The sequence below is a fragment of the Rhinopithecus roxellana genome, chromosome 2, assembly GCF_007565055.1.
Source record: "Rhinopithecus roxellana isolate Shanxi Qingling chromosome 2, ASM756505v1, whole genome shotgun sequence".
NCBI classification, from domain to species: Eukaryota; Metazoa; Chordata; class Mammalia; order Primates; family Cercopithecidae; genus Rhinopithecus; species Rhinopithecus roxellana.
Window position 1 is genome coordinate 160602159 of NC_044550.1, and position 24381 is coordinate 160626539.

At 41.1% G+C, this 24381-nt stretch overlaps 1 protein-coding gene across 17 annotated transcripts in view; it reads left to right on the plus strand.

Annotated features, from left to right (window-relative positions):
- The window catches only part of LDB2 (LIM domain binding 2), a 408642-nt gene that overhangs the window by 381428 nt on the left and 2833 nt on the right, over nt 1-24381 (plus strand). For 4 of the 17 annotated variants that reach the window (XM_010368573.2, XM_010368564.2, XM_010368569.2 and 1 more), the window contains 2 exons: nt 16250-16373; nt 19690-19841. In XM_010368573.2, the coding sequence (XP_010366875.1) occupies nt 16250-16373; nt 19690-19841 (276 nt within the window). Of the gene's footprint in view, nt 1-16249; nt 16374-19689; nt 19842-22769; nt 22913-24381 lie in introns of all 17 variants that reach the window. The other 13 variants (XM_010368571.2, XM_030923076.1, XM_010368567.2 and 10 more) reach the window with 6 other exon arrangements.

Consider the following 24381-nt stretch of genomic DNA (forward strand, 5'->3'; position numbering starts at 1 on the left):
CTTTGAACGTAATGTCTTCTGCCTCGTGAGGCCCCTATACATCTGTTCTTTGCCCATGTCCCTTGCGCATTGGCTCACAGACCAGGTTTCTTCTCATGAATCACTTTTTTCCTCTTAACATCTTCTGCTGTCCCACCAGGCACCTCTCTATACCTTACTGGTTCTGGTGGCAGGAGGCACCGCACAAGTCTACCAGTTTGAAGGCCTGCTGCCCTCACAGCTTGTGTGTGTCTCTTCAGCAAGGCTGGCTGAAGGCCCTGCCCTCAAGTTGCTTACCGTCAGCCTCTCTCCATTCTCAGGAGGCCCCAAACACTGGTCCACCTCTGCTCAAAATCCTCCAATGTCAGCCAACTCGCTCAGACCAAAGGCCAACATCCCCATTATGACGTTTGTAATCCATTAGGTTGGTGCAAAAAAAATTGCAGTTTTTGCCATTGCTTTTAATGATAAAAACCACAATTACTTTAAAATATTTTTTCATTTCCATAGGTTTTTTGAAGAACAGGTGGTATTTGGTTACATGAGTAAAATTTTTAGTGGTGATTTGTGAGATTTTGGTGTACCTACACCCAAGCAGTAGACACAGAACCCAATGTGTAGTCTTTTACCTCTCACCCCCTTCCCTCCTTTTCGCCCTGAGTCCCCAAAGTCCATTGTGTCATTCTTATGCCTTAGCATCCTCATAGCTTAGCTCCCACTTATGATTGAGAACATACAATATTGGGTTTTCCATTCCCAAGTTACTTAACTTAGAATAATAGTCTCCAGTCCCATCCAGGTTGCTGCTAATGCCATTAACTCATTCTTTTCTATGGCTAGGTAGTATTCCACAGTTTCTTTTTTTTTGTTTTGTTTTTTGTTTTTTCCCTCAGCTTTATTAAAGTATACATGACAAATGAAAATTGGATATGTTTAAGTACACAACTTGATTGTTTGATATCGTTATAGTGAAATGATTACTGAAATAAAGGTAATTAACATATTCATTACCTCACATAGTTAATCATTTTGTGTGTGTGAGGTAAGAAGACTTAAGATCTACCCTCTTACAAATTTAAAGTATACAATGCAGTATTATTAAATATAGTCACCATTTCTGCTTTTATGACTTTGACTATATACCACAGTTTCTTTATCCACTCTTTGATTAATAGCATTTGGGCTGGTTCCACATTTGTGCAATTGCAAATTGTGCTGCTCTAAATATGCATGTGCAAGTGTCTTTTTAATATAATGACTTATTTTCCTCTGGGTAGACAGGACTGCTGGATCACATGGTAGTTCTACTTTTAGTTCTTTAAGGAATTTCCACACTGTCTTCCATAGTGGTTGCACTAGTTTACATTCCCACCAGCAGCGTAAAAGTGTTCTCTTTTCACCACATCCACGCCAACATCTATTTTGTTTGTTTGTTTGTTTGTTTATGGCCATTCTTGGGAGTGAGGTGGCATCGCATTGTAAAAACTGCAATTAGTTTTGTACTAACCTAATAGTTCCTTACAATCTCTCTGAACTCATCTTCTCCTGCTGTTTCCCTCATCTCTTCACTCCAGCTGCACTTCCCTCCTAGAAGTTTCTCAAAGAACTCAGGTCTTTGCTCTTGTTCTTCCCTCTGCTCCTGAGAATTCTGCCCCAGCAGAAACGCTGTCCTTCTGCCTGGAATGTGTTCCCCAAATATCTCACTGTCTAACTTTCTCTGAGATTTGGGTTGCCAGATAAAATACAACATGCCCAGTTACATTTGAGAACAGATAAATAATAAATAAGTTATTAATAATGTATTACTTTAATAAATTATTTATTATCTGAAATTCAGATTTAACTGGACAGCTTGTAGTTTTATTTGCTAAATATGGCAACTATATCAGAGTTATTCACTTAGAAGTTGCCTTTTGGATGCTTATATTGGTTTTCTATTGCTGTTAAGACACATTACTACAAACTTAGTGGCTGGGAACAACACAATTGATGATCTTGCGGTAGATCAGAAATCTGATACAGATATCATTGCACTAAAGTCAAGGTGTTGGCAGGATTACGTTCCTCTCTGGAAGCTCTCAGGGAGAATCTGTTTTCTTGCCTTTCCCAGCTTCTAGAGGCGTACTCATTCCTTGGCTCCTAGCACCCTTTTATTTTCAAAGACACAGTGTCAGACCAAGTCCTTCTCGTGCTGCCATCTTTCTGATTCCACCTTCTGAATCCTTCTTTCACTGATAAATACCCACGTTAGTCAGGGTTCACCAATAGGTTGGATGGATATATAGATGACAGATGATAGACAGATAGATGAGAGAGAATTCATTAGGTGCCTTGGCTCGTGTGATGACAGAGGCTGAGGAGTTCTGCAGTAGATACCTGCAATTTGCAGCCCTAAGGAAGCTGGTAATGTGGCTCATGACAAGTCTCAAAGCTTCAGAGCCAGGGAAGCCAAGGGGGTAATTCTCACTCCCAGGCTGACGATCTGACAACCTGAGGGGTGGGGGTTGGGGGAGCACTGCCTAGTGCTAGAATCCAAAGGCCAGAGAACCTGGAGTTCTGATGTCCAAAGGCAGGAGAAGAAGGGTGTCCCAACTCCAGAAAAGCGAGAGAGAATTCACCTTTTCTCTGCCTTTCTGTTCTATCTGGGCCCCCAGCTGATTGTGTGGTGTCTGCTTACATTGAGAGCAGATCTTCCCCACTGAGTCCACTAACTCACACACCATTCTCCTCTGGAAACATCCTCATGGACATAACAGAAATACCACTTTCCCAGGTTTTTAGGTATCCCTTAATCCAGTCAAGTTGACACCAAAAATTAACAATAACAGTACCCTTGTCATTATATTGGGTCCACCTGGATAATTCAGGCTCATCTCTGCATCTCAAGGGCAGTTGATTAGCAGCTGTAATTCCCTATGCCATGGAACCTGCTGTAGTCACAATTTCGAACCATTAGAATGTGGATATGTCTGCAGAGCCACTATTCTCCCAGGTATCCACATTTTCAACCCTCCCAACTCCAACATTTCATATCTCTCTTCCCTACGTTCCTTTTTCTCTTTGGTACTTATCACTAGCTGACATAGTGTATCTTTTGTTTATTTAATTTATTTATTATCTGTCTCCTTCATTAAAATGCAGTTCCCTCAAGAGCAGTGATTTTCTTTTTTCCCGCTCACAGCACCCCCAGCACCTAGAACAAATACAGAGCACATAGTACACATTCAGTAAATAGGCGTTGAATGAATGAATTAGTGAATGAATGAATGAATGAACTACAACCGCTCCGCTGCCAACTCCATTTTCATACAGTGCTGGCATCATCAACATGAATCTTACTTTTCACCAAACTCCCTTCTAATCCTGGGAGAGGAGATGGCTACAGATACAAGCACATGGTGATGAAATGGCCAGGGAGCAATTGAGCAGCTGATTGCTGTGTTGAGAAATCGTTCCTTTCCTTTGTGTCAGAGCAGAGCTGGAGAGCTGTTGCCTGGTAGAAGCTCCCAAGAAGGCAGCCAAGAAGACAGCTGTTCTAAATGCAGCCACGCTTTGCGTGCCCAGAACCGAGAGAGAAGACCACATCCCCACACTGATCAGCAGCCCCAAAATCCTCCCAAACAGCAGCCTTAGGGACATGGCCCCAAACCCCAGCACAAAGCTATCTTTCCAGTCTTGTGGGTACTTATCCCAGGGCAGGAGGCAGCAGTAATCACTCAGTTAGTGTTCAGAAGGGATTATAACTGCATGAACAAGATAGTCATGTTCCTTGGAAACTGTCACTGACAGCTCTCAAAGAACATATCCAAATTCCCTTATTTGCAGTATTGCAATTATAAAGCTGCATTTATAAATGTTAGTGTTTAAATGTTACCTTGCAGTGAGTACGTAGTCTTTTAGGTCCCTGGGAAGAATAACCAATGTGCTATAAAAGCTGCATATTTCCAGTGAGGCAAGGATGGATGATTGCAAAGGGCTCCTATGCTGGTGGTCAGTCTCCAAGCAGCCATTGTTTGCCTTTTGGAATATTTGGTGCTTTGTTTCACCAAACACATGAAAATGCTGATGCTTTTCTCATGTTCTGGAAACATGGATGAAAGAGCAATATTGCGTTTGACAGATTTCAGTTTAATGTAAACCCTAATGGCATTTGCAGAGGGTTTATCACACGCAGAATGTTTTTGCCTACATCATCTGTGCCTCTCAGCTCCTCTATGGGGCAGAAAGTGAGGCTTTGATTTAACTGGATCCCTGCCTGCCTGTCCACTGCAGCTCAGGCTCTCAGCCCCTCCCTCATACTCTCTTTCCACGATGTGGTGGTTTCCAATGCCCTGTTCTCTTGCGTTTACATGCATATTTCCTCTGCCTGAGATACCCTCCCTACCTCTGTCTTAGGAATCTTCTCTTTCACCTGGCTGACTCCTAATTCATCTTTGTATGTCTCAACTTAAATATCGATTCCTCAGGCAGCCCTTCCTGACACGTTTTGCCCTTCTTTACTATGTGCATCCAGTTTGGAATCCTTGTTTATCACCTGTCTCTCCCTCCAACAGGGAGCCTCAGGGGAGGGAGCTGCAACTTCTGTGTTCACCATTGCATCTCGAGTGCCACTCTCCTTCCTGAGCATATAGAGGGTGCCTGATAAATACTATGTGATACATGCTTGAATAATGTGCCCCAGGTTACTACAGTTATGAAATGGATAAAGCAAAATCTGGTCCATTTGTTTTCCATCCTACCACATCCCTATTTTCAAGCATTCATTCCTTCCACAAACATCAGACCTACTGCTTGGTAACTTGAAAGAGAAATAAAATAAACTCACCCCTCTAGTTGTTTAGAGTCTAGTGGGGGGCACTCTAATAGTTAATTTTACGTGTCAACTTAGCTAGGCTGTAGTATTAGGCTGTAGGCCTCTCTTACCTACGGTTTTGTTTCCTGCAGTTTCAGTTACCTATGGTCAACCACGGTCAGAAAATATTAAAGAGAAAATTCTAGAAATAAACTATTCATAAGTTTTAAATTGCCATTCTGAGTAGCGTGATGAAACCCCACACTGTCCTGTGTCCCGTCTGGAACATGAATCATCCCTCTGTCCAGTGGATACACACTATCTACCCTACCCACCCATTAGTCCCTGAGTAGCCTGCTTGGTTATCAGATTGACTGTCGCAGTATGGCAGTTCATGTGTTCAAGTAACCTTTAGTTTAATTAATAATGGTCCCAAAATGTAAGAGTAGTGATGGCTGGCCATTCAGATATGTCAGAGAGAAGCCATAAAGTGTTTCTTTCAGGTGAGAGGTAAAAGTTCTCAACTTAATAAAGAAAAAGAGTCCTGAAGTGACTAAGATCTACAGTAAGAACGAATCTTCTACCTGTGAAGGAAGATAAAGAAATTCTTGCTATTTTTGCTGTTGTACCTTAAACTTTATTATAGGTATCTATATATAGTTTTTAAAAAACAGTATATATAGAGTTTGATACTATTGAGAGTTTCCAGCCTGTGGAAACTCTATGGATTTTGGGACCTGGGTAACCTGTAAAATCACATGAGCCAATTCCTTAAAATACATATGTACATACATGCATACATACATATAGATACCCTATTGGTTCTGTTTCTCTAAAGAATCCTGACTAATATAGTGACAGACAATAGTCAATGTCTGAGGCCATTTAGAGTAATTCTGAGCCACTGGCCTTCATTTTTAGTGCCTTGGCTCAACTGAAGGACAATAATTCGCCAATAGGAATCTTTAAAACTTCCCAGAAATTTGCTTGTACCTCTCTAGGTGACAGACAGCACTCCGTAGATGTTTGTTAATGATTGTGATGTATTTCCAGGCAGATGATTCCTCTCTCTTTTGTAAACATCTAGCTACTGTGCCCTAGAATTTAGAGATGCTGCTAGAACCCACAAATAGGATATTTGAGGCAATAGCCCAATGGTCAGAACAAGTTATATATACCTTAGACAGAGTGACCAATATTTTTTAGACATCCATTGTATCATCAAAATCTAATTTTCAGGTTGTGTGTGTATATATATTTACATTTATCTCTATATATACAGAGATACATAGAGTTGTTCCTCAGTAACCATAGGGGTTTGGTTGCAGGACCCACAGACACCATAATCCCCCATATAAAATTGTATATTTGCACATAACCTTTGTACTTCTGCTCATATATTTTAAATCATCTCTAGATAACTTACAATGCCTAATACAATGTAAATGCTAAATAAGTAGTTGTTATACTGCATTGCTTAGGAACTAATGACAAGAAAAAAGTCTGTACATATTCCGTATTGACACAACCATCCATTATTTTTTAAATATTTTTGACCTGTGATTGGTTGAAATCATAGATGTGGAACCCCCAGCTAAGAAGGGCCAATTGTACATACATGTAAACATGCACACACATGGCAGGGAACATCTGTAAAATTTTAACAGGTATGTTATGCCAAGTTTCAAAGTGTCTTCTGTGAGCCCTCTGCCCTACTCTTGGTAATAGTCCAATCATAATAAACATGTATAGAGCACTTTCCATAAGCCAGAAACCTAGATAAATACCTCAAATAAATTTGCTTCTTTCTCCTAGTTACCCCACTAGTTAGGTACTAAGGTTATCCTAACTTTGCTGATGGGGAGACTGCAACGCCAAGAGATTAAGTCGCTTGCCCAAGGTCATCCCCTTATTAAGTAGCTGGAGTTTGAACCCAAGCTGAATTTGCTTGCCTAGTCACAACACATGAGACTCCCAGACACCCAAAGTCCTTCATCTTGCATATATTGCCTAATTTCTTATAAATCATGTATGTCAATCAGAGCCCACCCAAGAAAACAAAACCCACACCTGATAACTTAGTAGAGGAAATTTAATATAGCATATGCTTTTAAAGATGTTGGAGATAGACAAACAATCAGAGGAAGATGAAGAAGCACTAAGATTAGCAGTTGCCACTCCTGGGGCTAGAAGAACAAAGGCAGAAGGTGTAGGGTCACATGGTGTCAGCTGGAACTGTAATGGATGTGTCTGATGACAGCTGCTGAAAAGGCTACCTGAACTACAGAGAAAGCAAGAAATACCCCTCCTTATTTCCTTAACCATAGAGTAGGTTGAACAGGCTCCCTCAAAATTCATATTCCCCTGGAAACTTAGAATGTGACCTTATTTGGGAGTAGAGTCTTTGCCGATGTTATCAGTTAAGGATCTCAGCATGAAATCATTCTGGATTTAGAGTGCACCCTAAGTCCAATTACTGGCATCCTTATAAGAAGAGGAGAGAACAGAGACACAAGGGGAAAGGCCATGTGCAGATGGAGGCAGAGATTGGAGTGATGCAGCTACAAGCCAGTGAGCCCCAAGGATTGCTGGTGCCACCAGCAGCTAAGACAAGACATGGCAGGATTGTTCATGGGAGCCTTCAGAGGGAGCTCAGCCCTGCCTACTCCTCGATTTCAGATTTCCAGCCTCCAGAACAGACAGAATACATTCCTGTTGTTTTAAGCCACCCAGTCTGTGGTACCAGGATATGGCAGTCCTAAGAAACTAACACAACCTGCTTCTATCTAATCTCCCCTAAGAAACTAACACAACCTGCTTCTATCTAATCTCCCCGGGTACCTCCAACTGACCAAACCTCTCCTGAAGCCAGTTGGCAAAGACAGCTGGGAAATAATGTGCAGGGGCTTGTCTCCTGCCATGCAGAGCTGGAAGGAAGGGGCAGGTCTAAGAGCAAAGAGGCAAATAACCTGAGCATTGTGGAAGGGGGTGCCCATACAGGAAGATTTGGCAGAGAAATGATGACTGTAGCATCAGAGGTAAAGAAAAGAACAGAAGGGGCCTTGAATGGTCTCTTCATGGGCCTAACGGGTGCAGCAGAAATCTGAACTTGGCTAGTCTGACAGGGCTGCCCCAGGGTAGGAAAACAGTCCAAGCACTTCTCCCCTGGGTGGGTCAGAAAAGCAGTCAATGGCCTCCTTCCTGACAGCCTCAAAAGTGAAATCGGGGAAGATCACTCTGGAAGAAGGATGGTCCCTTCAAGACTGGAGTGACAGCTGCTGCCACTCTCCTCTGCCTGAGAACAGAGGGACTCCCTGTCTCCAGGGTTGGATGCGATAACTTTCATGAGTAATCAATTTGCAAACAAACTGAGAAAAGGCAACACATCCCCCGGTTGAATCTTCAGATAAAAAGGAGGATGTTTTGAATTTGAAAACCAATCTATCTTTAATCCTATCAGGAAATAAACCTGAATCATAATCTGATGTTTTGGAATTGCATCGCTTCTCAGGGAAAGTGTTTCCTCTATCCCTTGTTTTTCTTCTTCAGTGCAGAGTGAGTTTAGTCATGTGGATGCCTGTTATTCATTCTTATCTGCTTCTTGGTGGGGATTATTTGCTTTTTTTTTTTTCTTTTTGATTCCATATATTATCTTTTCATTATGTGTTTCCTAATTAGGAGAGACTCCTTCACTCTTAGATAAGAGTTTGTTTCTTAATCTCCCCCCACGACCCCCATCATCTGAGGTCTTTCTAGTACAGATTTAGCCAGAGGAGTAAATCACTGGTGGTGGGGCGGCGGGGAGGGGAGGGCGAAAAAACCTGGCATGTGGAATTGAACATTTGGTATTTATCACTGAATTCTAAATATGGGTTATTATCAGAGACGTTAGCTACTAAAATGCCACTACCATTGGCCTGATTACTACTCTTTGGGGCATTCATTGTATCTAGTGACCCTAAGACTTGCAGAGACCACATGACTTACTTCCCAAAGAAGCTTCTCAGTCCCATAACACACTGAGCTCCTGGCTCAGTGGGGCTGGCCTTTACGGCCACAGCACTTCTCATCACAACGGTGTTCATCTTTTGAGTGCTGACCTAGTTCCAGGCTTTTGTATTAAGGGCTTACTTACTTTGTTTCAAACTGTCAGAGATAAGTAGTATTATCCCCATTTTCTAGATGAGGAAACTGAGATTCAGAGAGGCTAAAATTCTTGGCAAAGAACACATAGCTAGACAATGGCAGACTTGGAGGATTTGAACCCAGATGAATCTGCTTCCAAAACCTACACCCTTTTGCATCACCTACCTCTCTGTGTAGGTTTTGGAACCAGATTCATCTGGGTTCAAATCCCCAAGTTTGCCATGTATTAGCTCTATGGATCAATACCACTTGCAAAGAGAAATACAAAAACAGTGTTTGAACCTGGTATCTTAGAAGTCATTTAAGCCACTGATATTCAGAGAGGTAGACAACATAGCACTTAGGAGTTAATAGTACAGGGTTGAAGTCAGAGAAACTTGACTGAACCTCTTCTCTGCCCTTCAAATAGCTGTATTGCCTTGGATACACTGTAGGAACCACATTCTTGATCACTAGTTCTGGATGATTTAATGGGTTTGAGTATGAGTTTTCTCACCTGTAAAAGTGAGCCAAAAGGTGGGAGTGAGGGTTAATGATATAATAATATAAGGTGCATACTCCAAGGGTAGACATAGACTAGGCATTCTGTAGATATTATTAAGTTATGAGTCAACAAATATTTGAGTATACCTAATGCCATGTTAAATGAAAAGAAAAGTAAAACCTAGCTTGCCGTAGATAAGAGGTGAACAAGGCCACAAGAAAGGAAAATTTCTAATGCAAATATAAACACTGGGATGTGCAAAGATTCATGATAAGTGCTATAGAAGCAAAACAGTCCCTTGCAGGATAGGATGGTTGGAGACAGAGGTGGGATTTGAGCTGGACCTTGGAGGACATTAAATGGTTCAGATAGTGTGACTTAGTGTGGGCGAGTGGTTCGCAACAAGTAAAGGAGCTGTCTCTGGAATATAACTCAGCTATGTCACTGGGCATATAGTTTAGTTGATCTGATACCTTTTTAATGCAAAACTTCCTCAATAAAGGAAGCAGTGAATTGAACATGCTCGGCCTCAAGCTCTTTATCCTATTATGGAGATGTAACAAGTCATTTGCAGCCACCTCCTTGGAATAGTACTGATTTAGTTCAAGCGTCAACAAACTTTCTGTGAAGGACAAGATAGTATTTTTTAACGTGTAGGCTGTCCAGTTACTGAGCTTTGCTGTAGCACAAAAGCAGCTATAGACAGTAAGTAAGCATGGATATTTAGTCCACAGGTCATAGTTGCCAAATCCTAGTTAGGACGACTGGGAAAGAGGAGAGAAGGCCTTTTAAGCAAGAAAAACAACACAAGCAAAGGTCCGAGCAACGCATTCACCTAGCAACTCTGCAGAGACCTACATACAAAGGGTAGAAGGTTCAAGGCCATAGGATGTCACATAAAAAAGATGGAATTAAAATGTTGATGGTAGACAGAGCCTACGTTGGGAGATAATCAAATACTGCTTTGTAGTTCACAGCCAAATCTGACCAAAGCACCACCTGTTCCTGAGATTCAGGCAATGAGATGCCCCAGAAGAATGGGTATGAGTGTGTAGTGAAAAGAATCGAATTTCTCCAGGAGAGCTGTCAGATGAAAAGCAAAACAAGAGCAAAACACTGCACTGTCTACATTTGTTAGGCCCTCTGTTAATATGAAAAGGCAGGAATCCTGGGACTGAGCTAAGAGCTTCCTGCCTGACCAGGACATACATATGCATTGTGCAAAGCATTTTGCATGCAGGAGACAATCATTTATTTATCAAATGAACAAATTCATCACTTCAGAGTACACAGGACCATGCCTGATTTGTCTGCCATTAACAAATGACTCCTTGCTATAAATCTGGCCAAGCTATCTATTATCCATCCATCCATCCATCCATCCACTCATTCATCAAGTTCCTGTTGTGATTACAAAATTTCATACCAAAGGGTCAGTGTTGGGGCCAGAATCTCAGGAAAAAAGAGGTCAGAAGCATAGGGGAACAATCTCAGCCTAAAACATTCACTAAATCTGCAAAAAGATGTCCTTGGAACTTTGCCAGGATGAACAATGGCTTTCTTAGGGATCTTATCTGGACTTGACAGGGACCCCATGTTTATGGGTTTTATATTCAAAGAGTGATCTTGGGCCTTGCTGATCTCTTCCCTTTCCACAGTGTCCTGGGATTCCTTGTGGTATTCTTCACTCCGGTACTACCCCAGGAAGAGACCAAACAAAAGTGCAAGCCTGCATGCAGACTGCTGCAGATGTCACAAACATGTTGTCTGTGGCCTCTCTTTTTAGGCAAAGGGAAAAAGTCCAGTGGGCACTTTGTAGCTGTCCTGGCTGTTCAGATTAATTTTTTCAACATCAAAGGACCATGTGTTATTATGCTCAGTTCTACAGTCTGCATTTGACTGGTGTTTTTTTGTGTGTATGTGGAGTGGGGTAATGAGGAAAAGGCATATATCTTGTAACCTGGCTCATACTTATTACAAACAGGGGACTCTTCCTAGAGTCGATGGAAGGGGCTATAGAGGATTCAACAGCCACCAGAAATTTTGTACAAAATTTGAAAGACAGGCTGCATAGCCTTCACCAGATTCTCATGAGGGTCTCAGACCTCAGGGAGAGTAGGAACGGCAGCTCCCAAAGGATTTGACTAGCAACTGAGGGAACCCACTCCCCAAACCTGCTTCCTGATTTCATTTCATAATGCCCCAGGCCTTTGCTGTTGCCAAGATGTGCTGGCTTACTGCCAAAGAAGACAGGCTCTTATCTGAGTTAGTTCTGCCACCTACAGCACACAGCCCAGCAAAGCCATTGCATCCTTGCAGCAGAGAAGAAGCCTCATTTGCATACATGAATAAGGGGAGGGCTGCCTCTCCAGCCCCAGACTTTCCACTAGAAGAAAAATGACTTTGGGGATTCTTGATTAGCATTCAGAAATGCAAGCTCCTTTGGGGTGGGTTACAGCGATGGAAAGATATTTTCACATTAAAGGGAAAGGGATAAATTTTGAGGATTAGCACCTGCAAAAGAAATGTTGCTGAAAGCCCAGAGAGGAAAGTCACTGCAAAAAAGGAAAAGACAGTGAGTTCAAGAGTCCTCACAATAAGTGTAATGCTCCCATTTCATAGCATGCCCAATGCTAATAGTCCTTTCTAGGTCCAAACAGGTCACCCCCACCATCTACCTTGCCATACAATGAAAAATACTTGCTTTGGAAGAATGTGATTTCCTAAGGCAAGATAGTTTTATTAATATACTTAAAGCAATTTTAAGGATTACCTCTAAGGGCAGAGATTGTGTTGTTCTCATTTTTGTGTCCCCAGCACCACGCAGAATGCTTGATACTTAGGAGGAAGCTCAGTAAATGTTTGTGGATGTAAAGTAAGAGAAATGTAGTTTGTGTTGCAACCTATGCATGCTTGCTAATATATAATCATAATATCTACAGATTATTAAACAGTCATGTATTAGACATATTAACTCAAATTCTCACAACAGTATATAAGATGGGTATTGTTTTGCAGGTAAAACTGAAACCCAGTGTTTTTAAATAACTTACCCAAGGATGCATACATAGTGACAGTCAAAATCCATACCTAGACTTCTTAGCTTGTAAATCCATGTTTGTTCCACTCCACCCATGCATTTTATCTCCAGTGTAAGCTCATTTACAATGAGTGGTAAATGAACCAAATGTAAATAATTTGAAAACGTTGAAAACATTTTTAACTGTTTTAAATACTAAAAAATATACTGTAAAATGTTTCCCAGTCTTTAGGATTTCTCTGAAGTTTTTCTCACCATTCTTGCTTAATAATAGAAGCAAATATCTTCTGACCCTGTGTGGATCTAGCAGTGGTACTTCTTTGAGGGATAACCCACTCTTAAATCTACTTGCATAGATAATTGTGGAATCTTTCACTCCTTTTGGTCTGGTGAGCATTGATGGCTTGGAAAGGCAATGAAATAGTCTGTAACTTACACTTTGATTTGTAGCAAAGCATCCTTTTTACAATTTTTATTTTAGATTCAGGAGATACATGTGCAGGTTTGTTACACGGGCATGTTACGTGATGCTGAGGTTTGGGCTTCTATTGATACTGTCACTCAAGTAGTGAACTTACTACCTGATAGGTAGTTTTTCAACCTTCCCTCCTGCTTTTGGAGTGCCCAGTGTCATTGTTCCCATCTTTGTGCCCATATGTACCTAATGTTTAGCTCTCTCTTATAAGTGAGAATATGCAGTATTTGGTTTTCTGTTTTTGTGTTAAGTCGCTTAGGATAACGGACTCCAGCTGCATCCATGTTGCTACAGAGAACATGATTTTGTTCTTTTTCATGACTGTGTAGTATTCTATGGTGAGTGTGTACCACATTTTCTTTATCCAGTCCACCACTGATGGGCTTGATTCCACGTCATCGCTATTGTGAGTAGTACTGCAATGAACATGAGTGAAGGTGTCCTTTTGGTGGAAGGATTTGTTTTCATTTGAGGATATACCCTGTAGTGAGATCAGCAAGGAATTCTTAACAGAGGAATGCACACATAGAGTCTTCATTATGTTGGAATATGGAGTTAGCTGTATAGTAATGTTGCCTTTTTCACAGGTTTTTCCATATTAACATTTTAGATTTCAAAAAGGACATCAAAGTAAGCAAGACTGAAGATCCAACATTACTAACCCAGGTCTCATTACTTTACAGCCTGGTTTAGTAGGGTTGGTGTCTTGGCCCCTTTGATGTGCATATTCCTTGTGTTGTTCAGGCTTTGAAATCTTACTGTGTTCCAGAGAAATTGCAAATGTAAGAAAAGTGCAGCTGACCCTTAAATGGGGCGAGTGGTTTAAGCAAGCTTAGGTTAGTAATAGGTACAAACAACTGAAGAATCTTTCCAGGTAAAGATAATTATCATCCTTAGACTTAAGAAGGAAGGAAGAGAACTTCAGAAAATGGGAAGAAGTGAGAAGAGAATGGACTTAGAACTGGACACCACTGGGGTTTGTGCATGTCTTGCTGTCTCTATTATCTATTTGAAAGCCCTGGATATATAGGTTAGTGGACCGCAAATTCTAGTCGTGTTTGTCAGAATTATGTGAGGGCATAGGGATACAAAAGTGTGATTCCTTTTGTTACCTATCGTAAGGGTCACTCCTATAACCAAAGACAAATTAACAAGAGAAAAATATAACATATTTATTGAAGCAAAGTTTTACATGACACAGGAGACTTAAGAATGAAGACCCAAAGATACAGGAAAAATGATTCATTTTTATGTTTAGGCTACATGAGGAATGTACAATTGTGATGGACTGTGATTGGACGAAAAGAGTATGACCTAATGGTCACAGTATATTACTCTCAATGTATAGGTATAGTACTCAGGTATAGTACTCTCAATGCAGGTATAGTACTCTCTAATGGGAATAACTGAGTAGGGAAACCCAGCAAAGCCTGTCTGTTCAGATTCTTCTTTGTCTCTCCGCTCAGCACTCCTTCCTCCTGGGTATGGGACAGGATCCTTGCTGGAATGGGGATCTTATGACCTACTTCCAAAGCAGATCACAGAATTTCTTTATGGTCAGCTCATACACAGAAAGGCAGGGGGAAGTTAGAATAATATGTTTAGATTTTATGTCTACCTTTAGCGGAGATGGGTTCTGCTTTCTATGACCTTCCTTGGGGAAGAGGCATTCTAGTTTACATGGCTTGCTGTGGGGGAGAATAAGGGGCAGGAGACAGTAGGGCAGGAGAAAGTAAAAGACAAACTTTGCTTTATACAGAGACCTTCACTTGAGGGTATCGTTTTCTGAGCCCCAACAGGAGTATGTAGATTTGGAACCCCACCTCAAGACCCAATGAAACAGAAGTGGCATAGCCCCGAAATCTGAATTTTTAACAGTCAGCCCATTTGATTCTGATGGAAAAGTTCCTTAGACCACACTTCGAGAAACATCGGCATAGGAAGATCCTCCAGACTTTCTAAGAATCACTCTTTAAATGCATCTACTCATTTGAGTTAAACTAGGAACACAGAGATAAAAGGCGTAGTCTCAGCCTTCGAAGAATTCATGGCCTAGTGGTAAAGGCAGACTTAGAAGCAGATGGTTTCATAGCATGAATGAGTGAGTCCATACAGCAGAAGGAGCTGGGTGCTGTGGAGAACTGAAGAGAGGCACCCAGCTCAGCCTGTGTGGGGAGAGGTGCACATCTGGGAGGAAGGCTTAACAGAAGAAGTAACTATATCTTCAAGGATGAGTGAGTATTCTCCAAGAGGAGGAGAGAGAAGAATTCCAGGTAGAGAGAGCTCCGAGGACCAAAAGCAGAGTGGCCTCTAGGGACATGTTCAAGATGAGGGATGGCATAAGAAGAGAGGCTAATAAGGAAGGTAGGCTGATGACGCTGAAGACTGCACATCTGTCTTTCATAATAAGGTGATGCTTTTTCACAGAAGAAGGTGCATGGCCAATATTTATATCATTGTAATTGCAATAGTGATCAATGTACAATTCCAAATTGTGGTCTCTGTCCTCATAGGTATAGTACTGTCAATGCAGTGGTATTCTGATAAGCTTCCAGTTGAGAAGGAATTCGGAGAAGTCCAAGGCAATCCTAAATGGTTTTATTAATCTTTGTCATCAGACGTCTTAGACAAAAGTAAGGCTGAAAAAAATCTAACCAAAGGAAGGAACAAGGTGGCTGTATGCAGAACCACAAAAAAAATCCTCCCACATTGAATGTTGACATATGTTATTACAGTATCGTCATGCATAAAATACAGATGAGTACATGAATAAAAATAAAATAGCATTCACCATCCACCTTTCTAAGAGTTAAGATCAAAAAGTGCCTGTAGTTTCCACTCTGTTCTCCAGTTTAAAAGATGAATTTCACTACCAATCTGCATAAACTAGCATTGTAACTCACAGCGTGTGCTTATACAAACAAGAACAGAAACCAGAGTAGAAATCGAAGCATGCTGAAAGAAGAGGGTTTTTTGTTTGTTCATTTTTGTTTTGTTTTTTTTAACCAGAGAGAGTTATTTGAATTCAGAAGAGAGCTACATATATCCACCCCATTGTCTGTACAGGTGTGTGTGTGTGTGTGTGTGTGTGTCTGTGTGTCTGTGTGTATCTGTGTGAATCACATTCAGCTGTAATACATTATAAATGATAATTAAGTAGATATAGTCAAGTCTTTGTAATATTTGTTTTTCCTCACATTTATATAAAGAAAATCAAAACCAGGAAAATAAAAGTATCCTCAAAGCTGTCTACTTGATTCCAGCTGTTAACATTATCTATTGTAATTAGTATTATAAAGTAGTGAAATGCCAATGTCTTTGAACTTCTTGCAGTTGTGTGTAATATTGGAGCCAATGCAGGAACTGATGTCGAGACATAAAACTTACAACCTCAGTCCCCGAGACTGCCTGAAGACCTGCTTGTTTCAGAAGTGGCAGCGGATGGTGGCTCCGCCAGGTACACCCTCATTCTTCGCTCTCTCTCTAAATTCGTTTTCAGAGGTGTCTTCCAGAGATAAAGTGATGCGAAAAGGAGGAAGGTGATCATTAATGTAACAGGACAAGTAGCTTATCAGGGATATTCTGACCATGGTTGTGGACATAGAGACAATGAATTTGTGACATGCAAACATCCTTAAGAATTATCTACAGTCTCCTTGCTTACCAGATTAGGACCTGCAACTCAGAGAGGTAAAATGACGTGTTCAAGGTCATCAGGAAGGTCATTGGCAAAGTTGAGATCAGAGCCAGGGGTCCCTGTCTCCCAAGCTAGTGGTTCTTCCACTGAGCCAGATGGCTGGCTTTTCACAGCCTAATGTTTTAGGTTTTTTGTTTTTTTAGGAATGGTAGAAATTATGAAAAAGAAGGAAGAAAGGGAAGATAAGGAGGAAGGAAAGGAGAAAAAAAGGGATGGAAAGAAGGAAGGAAGAAAGAACAAAGGAATGAAAGAAGAAAGGAGGAAAGGAATGAAGGAAAAATGAAGTTTGCTCTATTTTTAAAGATATATTGTATCAAAAGTTCTGATCATGAAGAGAATACATAAGCCATTCCATTTCCCTCACTTCCCTAGAATGCAGTTTAGATACTACAGTCTCCTGCTGGGGTTCTGAAATTACTGCTTCAAGTCATCATTAATTGTCTTCCTATCTAATATACTTTCACTCCCAGGCGTGTGTTGAGCCTCACTGATCATAAAAGCAAAACGTATCCCTTCGCTAAAAATTATTTTTATAAAGAGTAATTATTAACACGAGGCACATAGCTTTCTGAATCACAAAATATAATGGTCACCTTCGGCTGGTAATTGGCCAGGGGTTTTACATAAAATGAATATAGCAAATTTAATCAAGTACATATTTAGAAAGCTGAGAAAATAAGTGTTATTTTATGTAGAATAGTTACATCCCCATCTTATGGGAATTTTAGACTTTTGGAATATTATTTTTCAAATATATTAAATGTGCTTAAATTGGCTTTATTTTTTCTTTTAATGCTACTAAGACTTTACAGAAAAAAAAGTAATCCACTGAGCAAATGCTTTGAGCACCTATATTTTCTAACATAGGCGTATATAATTAATATGTTATTCATTAATTCATTCATTCAATAATTATTTATTGAGTTTTACTAGGATCCAGACATGGTTCTAGCCACTGGGAGTTACAACACTGAATAAAACATGCAAAAATATTGAATCCTTACCATAACTTTAAATATATTATCTCCATTTTATATAGTGCGCTCTGAGACTTAGGGTAGTAATTTGACACAGCCAGTCTCATGGCTAACAAATGAAGGAGGACTGTGTCACAAAAAGGTTTTTATGTCTCCAAAGTCCATTATTTTACTACCACAGCCACCTACTGTTAGTGGGAATAGTCCAGAGTTTGCATTTTAGGTACATTTGCCCCAATGTCATGTCAAATTACAAATTTAAAAAGGACCAAATTTATACTCTTAAGGTCAAAGAAAGACGATGCTTGTCAGCAGTGGGCCTGAGTATCTGCTGGACTTTAGAATGTCCTCCTCAACCCTTTATTCAACTCCATGACCTGGAACAGTTCTATATCCTGTTCCTCTCATCCTTCAGAACAAGCACCCTGAACTCGATGGAGGAAAATGATAGACCATTTGATGAAAATCTTTAAGCATAAGAGACAAAATATTTACGAACGATAAAAAAAAAATAGTAGATAAGTAGAAAAGTCAAAAGTCAGAAGTCAGGGATACTCTTTGGACTAAGTGGTCTTTGAAATGAGCCTTAGAGGAAGATCCTTCCCATTGTCCATCAGAACCGGCATAGGTGTTTTTTTTGTTTTGTTTTGTTTTATTTTGTCTTGCTTTGCTTTGTTTTTGAGACACAGTCTTGCTCTGTCACCCAGGCTGGACTGCAGTGGCACAATCATAGCTTACTGCAGCCTCAACTTCCAGGCTCAGGTGATTCTTACACCTCAGCCTCAAGAGTATCTGGGACCCCTGGTGCGTATCACCACACCTGGCTAATTTGTATGTATTTTGTGCAGATGGGGTTTCACCATGTTGCCCAAGTTGGTCTCGAATTCCTGGGCTCAAACAATCCACTAGCCTCGTCCTCCCAAAATGCTAGGATTATAAGCATGAGCCATGGCACCTGGCCAGCATAGGTGTTTTAAGAAAATTTTACAAGGCCCTCTTATTTGGTTCCAGTGTGGCCCTGAGTTGCTTTCTCTCCATCACAGTCAGGTCTAAAATAGAGTTAGCAAAAAGGATGCTCTTGCTTGCCATTTCCAACTTATTCAGTAACTGGCAGGAGAAGGCTTCTGAAACTTTCTCATTTATGAAACAAAGATTAAAATAATAGTTCCTAACTAATAGGATTTTTAAAATATAAAATAGTGCATTGGAAACATTAAGAATAGTGACAGGCATTGCATAATGTTCTATACCTTATAAGTAACAAACAAATAAATAAAGAATATTTATCTTACCACACTTTACCTTGGGTCTCTGTATTTACATTAAAATGTTGCCCCATCCTTCAAGTCCAAAATATTTTTCTCTATTTCTGAATAGGCCTTTCTTTAAGAGGTCTGGTTTCCCCTCAATAATATACTGGCTATACCATATACTCAGACATATTTTTTTCTAGCAATTTTGGAATTAATAGCATTCATTAGACAGCAGGGCCCAAACCATGGGTATTCCTTCTGAACTTGGGAATCCCTAAGCTCCATATCCACAGCTGATGGAACTGACTTTACTTGAGAATTCTATAAAGGTGTAATAGAGGTGGGCTGCAATATAACATTTTACCAGTAGATGCTGCTGTTGCACACTGGCTCACGAATTTGGCTATCTAAAGTTCCTACTTCACTTGTACCTTGGAGGTACCCTAGGGATCCCAGGAGTCCTCTCTTTGTTTTAAAGAGAAGATACACCAGAGGAAAAAAGTTTCCCAAATTTTCTAATGGCAAAATATTTTAAATCCAATTAAGAAAATGGTACTTGTAGTTACACCCCTAAAAAATATTTTTACAAAATTAAATACATATCATTAGAACAATTAAATAAAAATTATTTGATCTACATACAAAGAAAAGAGTGTCACATATTTTGTGCTAAAAATACATCTACAGTTTTCTCCTTTTATTCTTTCTAAAGCTATAAAAAATGGAAAACGGTTTAAATATTCTACTCTTAAGTTTACAAAGACAGCTTCCTTAGGGGAACCACACTGATGATTACCTTGTTGCTTTTGCCCTAGAACTGATCCTTCTTCCCTTTCCATATTGCAGCAGAACCCACAAGGCAACCAACAACCAAACGGAGAAAAAGGAAAAATTCCACCAGCAGCACTTCCAACAGTAGCGCTGGGAACAATGCAAACAGCACTGGCAGCAAGAAGAAGACCACGGCCGCAAACCTGAGTCTGTCCAGTCAGGTACCTGTAAGTCTCGCTTTCCTCTTAGGCCCAAAGTCCTAACCGCCTGCTTCCTACTCAGAGGGCCCAAATTAAAGTCTCTTTTCACTGAGAAGAAAAAAAAAAAAAAAATCCTGGGCAGGTTGGAGGTGGGGGAGGGAGGAAAGACAGGGACAGAGGTTGGGATGGGAGGGAGGAAAGACAGGGACAGAGGTTGGGATGGGAGGGAGGAAAGACAGGGACAGAGGTTGGGATGGGAGGGAGGAAAGACAGGGACAGAGGTTGGGATGGGAGGGAGGAAAGACAGGGACAGAGGTTGGGATGGGAGGGAGGAAAGACAGGGACAGAGGTTGGGATGGGAGGGAGGAAAGACAGGGACAGAGGTTGGGATGGGAGGGAGGAAAGACAGGGACAGAGGTTGGGATGGGAGGGAGGAAAGACAGGGACAGAGGTTGGGATGGGAGGGAGGAAAGACAGGGACAGAGGTTGGGATGGGAGGGAGGAAAGACAGGGACAGAGGTTGGGATGGGAGGGAGGAAAGACAGGGACAGAGGTTGGGATGGGAGGGAGGAACTCTGCCATGGAAACCTTCCCCTGCAAACTGGGAATTAGAAAGGAATATTAAGAGTCGTGCTGCAATGGGACCTGAATTAAAAAGCCATCAGAGTCACAGACAGGAGATATGTCACTTAAGGTTTAATTAAAATATCACTTAGCAGCATGCCTGGTGGCATATTAGGGCCTCTCAGCACCATCATTGGAGACCCTGTGCTCCACTGGAAACTAGCTCCCAGCGGCTCAGCCCCGTATTGTAATTTGACTGGGCCTTCCCCAACATGGGCGTCCTCTCTTATTTTAAGACTCAGGTAATTAACCGGCAGCCACTAAAAATGCAGCTCAGTGAAGCTCTCTCTTAGCCCTTTTCATTAGTTAAGGGGGAGGATCAGCCTCTGGTTTGGTCTCAACTCTCTCGAACCCTTGGCCCTTTCTTTCATTTCTTGATCTTGACAAAGGCCATTAGGAAGGGGACTTCTTTGAATTCCAAAGCTGACAGCTGAGGGTAGTCCCATATAGTGAAAACTGCACAGGAACTCTCTTCATCTTATTCATTCTTTGTGAATTCTGTCCCTTCTGCCTAAATCCCTCCCATCGCCTAACTCCCCAGCCCCTTATTAGACTATCTCCTTTAAGTCCTTAGCTCCTTTAAACTGCTTCTGTTCCTTCTCTGCTATCCCTGTCATACCACCCTGTCACCAGGTGTTTGGCCATCAATCAATCAAATCCTGAGATTTTCTTAGTGCTTCGTGGATACCTTTTAGATACTCTGTTTTCCAAAGATGCCCTATTTCTTGTTACATCCCTCAACTAGTACAATTTTACCTTTTCCGTCTTTCCCACATTTTTCCCCCTCACCCTTCTTGCTCTCATCCTTACCCTTATTGTTCTGATCCTGTTCCATCGCTTCCATGTGGGAGTGGACCTTTGCACAGGGATTCCTCACTTACTTCCAAGTGTGTATTTCAAATCTGCCCCCACCCACTTGTACCTACTTTCCATTGGTCAGTTCTCTTTGGCCAAAACTAACCCCATCAGTACCCTGAGGATTCCTTGGGCCATTGTTTCTCTTCTCCTGTCTCCCACAGACAGGGGGTATACTTTTCATTTCCATTGCATTACAAAGAAGGGGTCATGGGGAGAATGACCAGCCTAAAATGGAAGGTACCATGTTAATTTTACAAAGTTACAAATTGCAGTCTTCAAATAATGAAAATAGTCTCCAGGTGGTCCTCCACTTTGTGAGCTAGGCTTTACACCTATTACCTCTGAAGCTCAGGGGGAAAAAGCTAAAAGAGGAAAATCCGGGTCTCTTTATTAAAAAAGTATCAAGTTATACCCACTCCTGGTGAAATTTTGAATAGAGAAAATGGCCTGATTTAGATAAATCAGCTGAAAAACTGTACACAGGAGCCCATTTATTCATCCAATCCTGGAGTTAAATGCAGTAACATTCGTTAGTTTCCTCTAGCAAATAGGAAAAAGTGCATCTCAGAGGATTCTGGAATGGTGACATAGCTACTTAAAGGCACTGTAGCTGCAAGAATCCCAATCAGTTTAGCAGATGTTTTCTGAGCTCCTACTATGTGCCCACACTGTGCCAGGTAGCAGCAATACCAAGGTGAAAAACAATAACAAAGCCCTGTCATCGAAGAGCTCACCGTCTAATCTAGGGATGGCAAGGACATTTTCTCTCTCCTGCCAGCTCTCAGAGTATGGTATTGAGGAGGATTCTAAGGTCTAGTCTGGGTTTGGTGGGCCATCCATTAGTGATATCTGACATGGTTGTAGAAGTTGAGAGTAGCAGCTTACGTGTCATATATTTTGACACATATGGACTAGTCAGAATCATTTCAATTTCATTTGAAAAAGATATAGCTTCTGTACTCTGTTATGCTCCTGTCTTCCAAATCAACAACTGTATTTTACTGGAGGTTACCTGTATCCAGAGGGTTTTTAACATGTTGAGACCCTTTGGATTTTGTGTGATTAAAAGCAAGGCACCGTTAGGAAGTGAGAGTTGAATTTCAACACTATCTCCACACCATGCAGTTAAAGATGTTTTAATAAAGTAAAATTGTCAGATGTCACAGAGAGACAGAAAGGACAACCAGATTAGGAAAATGTACAAATTCATATGTGTCCTGGAGTTGAATAGTCATTAAATGATAAGCATTGGATGACTTGTGGTGACCACATCTTTTAACCCTGTCTACTGAGTTATCAACACTATTCTACTGGTTAACTAGAGATGCTACCTGCAGGCATCCACTGTCTGGTCCAAAGGCATGTGCCACTATGACCACAGCTGTGGTCTGTGTAGCTGCTGCGGCAGCGATGTGTGTGTCTGGCGAGGGCTAGGGTTTAATCCTTGGATTCTGCTTCTCACTCCATGAGCAGGGGCTAGGAGCGATCCCGAACTGCAGCCTCAACCCTGGGAGGGATGGAGACCTGTGTCATTCAACAGCAGTGACCCCTTCTGGCCAATTTAAGGAGAAGCATTGAGGGGCCCTGAAAGGAGTCACTTCCAGTCCTCCTCAGAGGTTGGTGGTCTTTGCACGGGGGATTAGTGAGAAGATGTGAAGTGGGTGAGAGCTGGTGGCACCTCTGGGCTTCCAGCGAGGAGCAGAAGTTGGCCTTGTGGGGAGCTGAGGTCATATGGACCTCTCTCAGATGGCTTGCTGTTGCCTCTCGTGGACACACAGGATAGAGATGGGAAGGAAATGTACTCTCACTGCCAATGTTGGGGGGATTTTTAACAAAATGGGGGGAAATGTTGCTAACAACCCCTAAGTAGAGGCAGCCTAGAATGCGCATCATGCTTTATTTATTTTGTGTGAGAATAACAAATCCAGACTACCAGAGCGATAATCACTATCCTAGTCTAGAGGCTTAGAAGAACCAATAGAAATGTGCACATAAATTTATAAGTGGCCTTAACTATGTGCATATGAAGCCCTTAACTTGCCATTTGTCAATTATGTACACACACACACACACACACACACACACACGCTCTCTCTCTCTCATACACACACAACTACATATCTAGCTAGGGATTTTTTTATATAATTAGTAAACCGTATGTGACATCCCTTTGAAATTTAGTACATTTAAAAACACCTATGCCTAGACGTCTTTTCCAGTTGCTCCTAGAACAAAGATTCAACAAACAGATTACAAGCCTGTCAGCTCCATTGGAAATGATTCAAACCATTATGTTCAGAGTACTTTCCTTGAATAACTGTTGTTTTCTAATTCAATGAATGCATTTGGAGTGTTGGGAGCTTTTCTTTTAATATCATGCTTAAGTTGGCTGCTTTTTATTTTCCTCCTCCTCTTTCAAATTATGCTTTGAAATAATTCCTCTCTCAATGACTTTGGAGTCACAATACTAATGCAGACCCATGTGGTTGGTTCTAACATCCTTCTCCTGCCCTGCAACACCTTATGCATGTGTTTTCTAAGCCCTTCAAGTGTGCTGGACACAAATCATGAAATGAGATTAACCCTCATGTCATGCTCTGTACAACCTAGCCCTATTTTTCCATCTCCCTTTGTTCTTGATCGTAAGTGTCATCTCCTAATTGCCTATAACTCAGTGGCACTCTTTTATCCTGAACACCCCCCAACAGGTAACATTGCAGCTGCCCAGCTAACCAAATACCATTCACGTCTCTGCGGTGGCCATATTCCATCTAAAATCCTGTCATCCTTTCTGTCAGTCAGGACAGTATCTACTTTGTATCTCACCTTAATAGTCTTCATGAGTCTCCTTCCATGTCACTGTCATTTCTGGTTCTTCATTGCATAATAAATAAATAAATCTTGGAAGCACAGAGCTGAATATCCCCTGGCATTTTTATTGCTGGGTTTACCAAGCTCACATTTTAGTCACTTACTCCATTTGGGACATTTCTTTTTAAAATCATTTTTATCTATTCACAAGAATGATTAGTCAGAAAACATAGTTTGGAAACCTATTAATTATCTCCCCTAACTCAAGAATGGT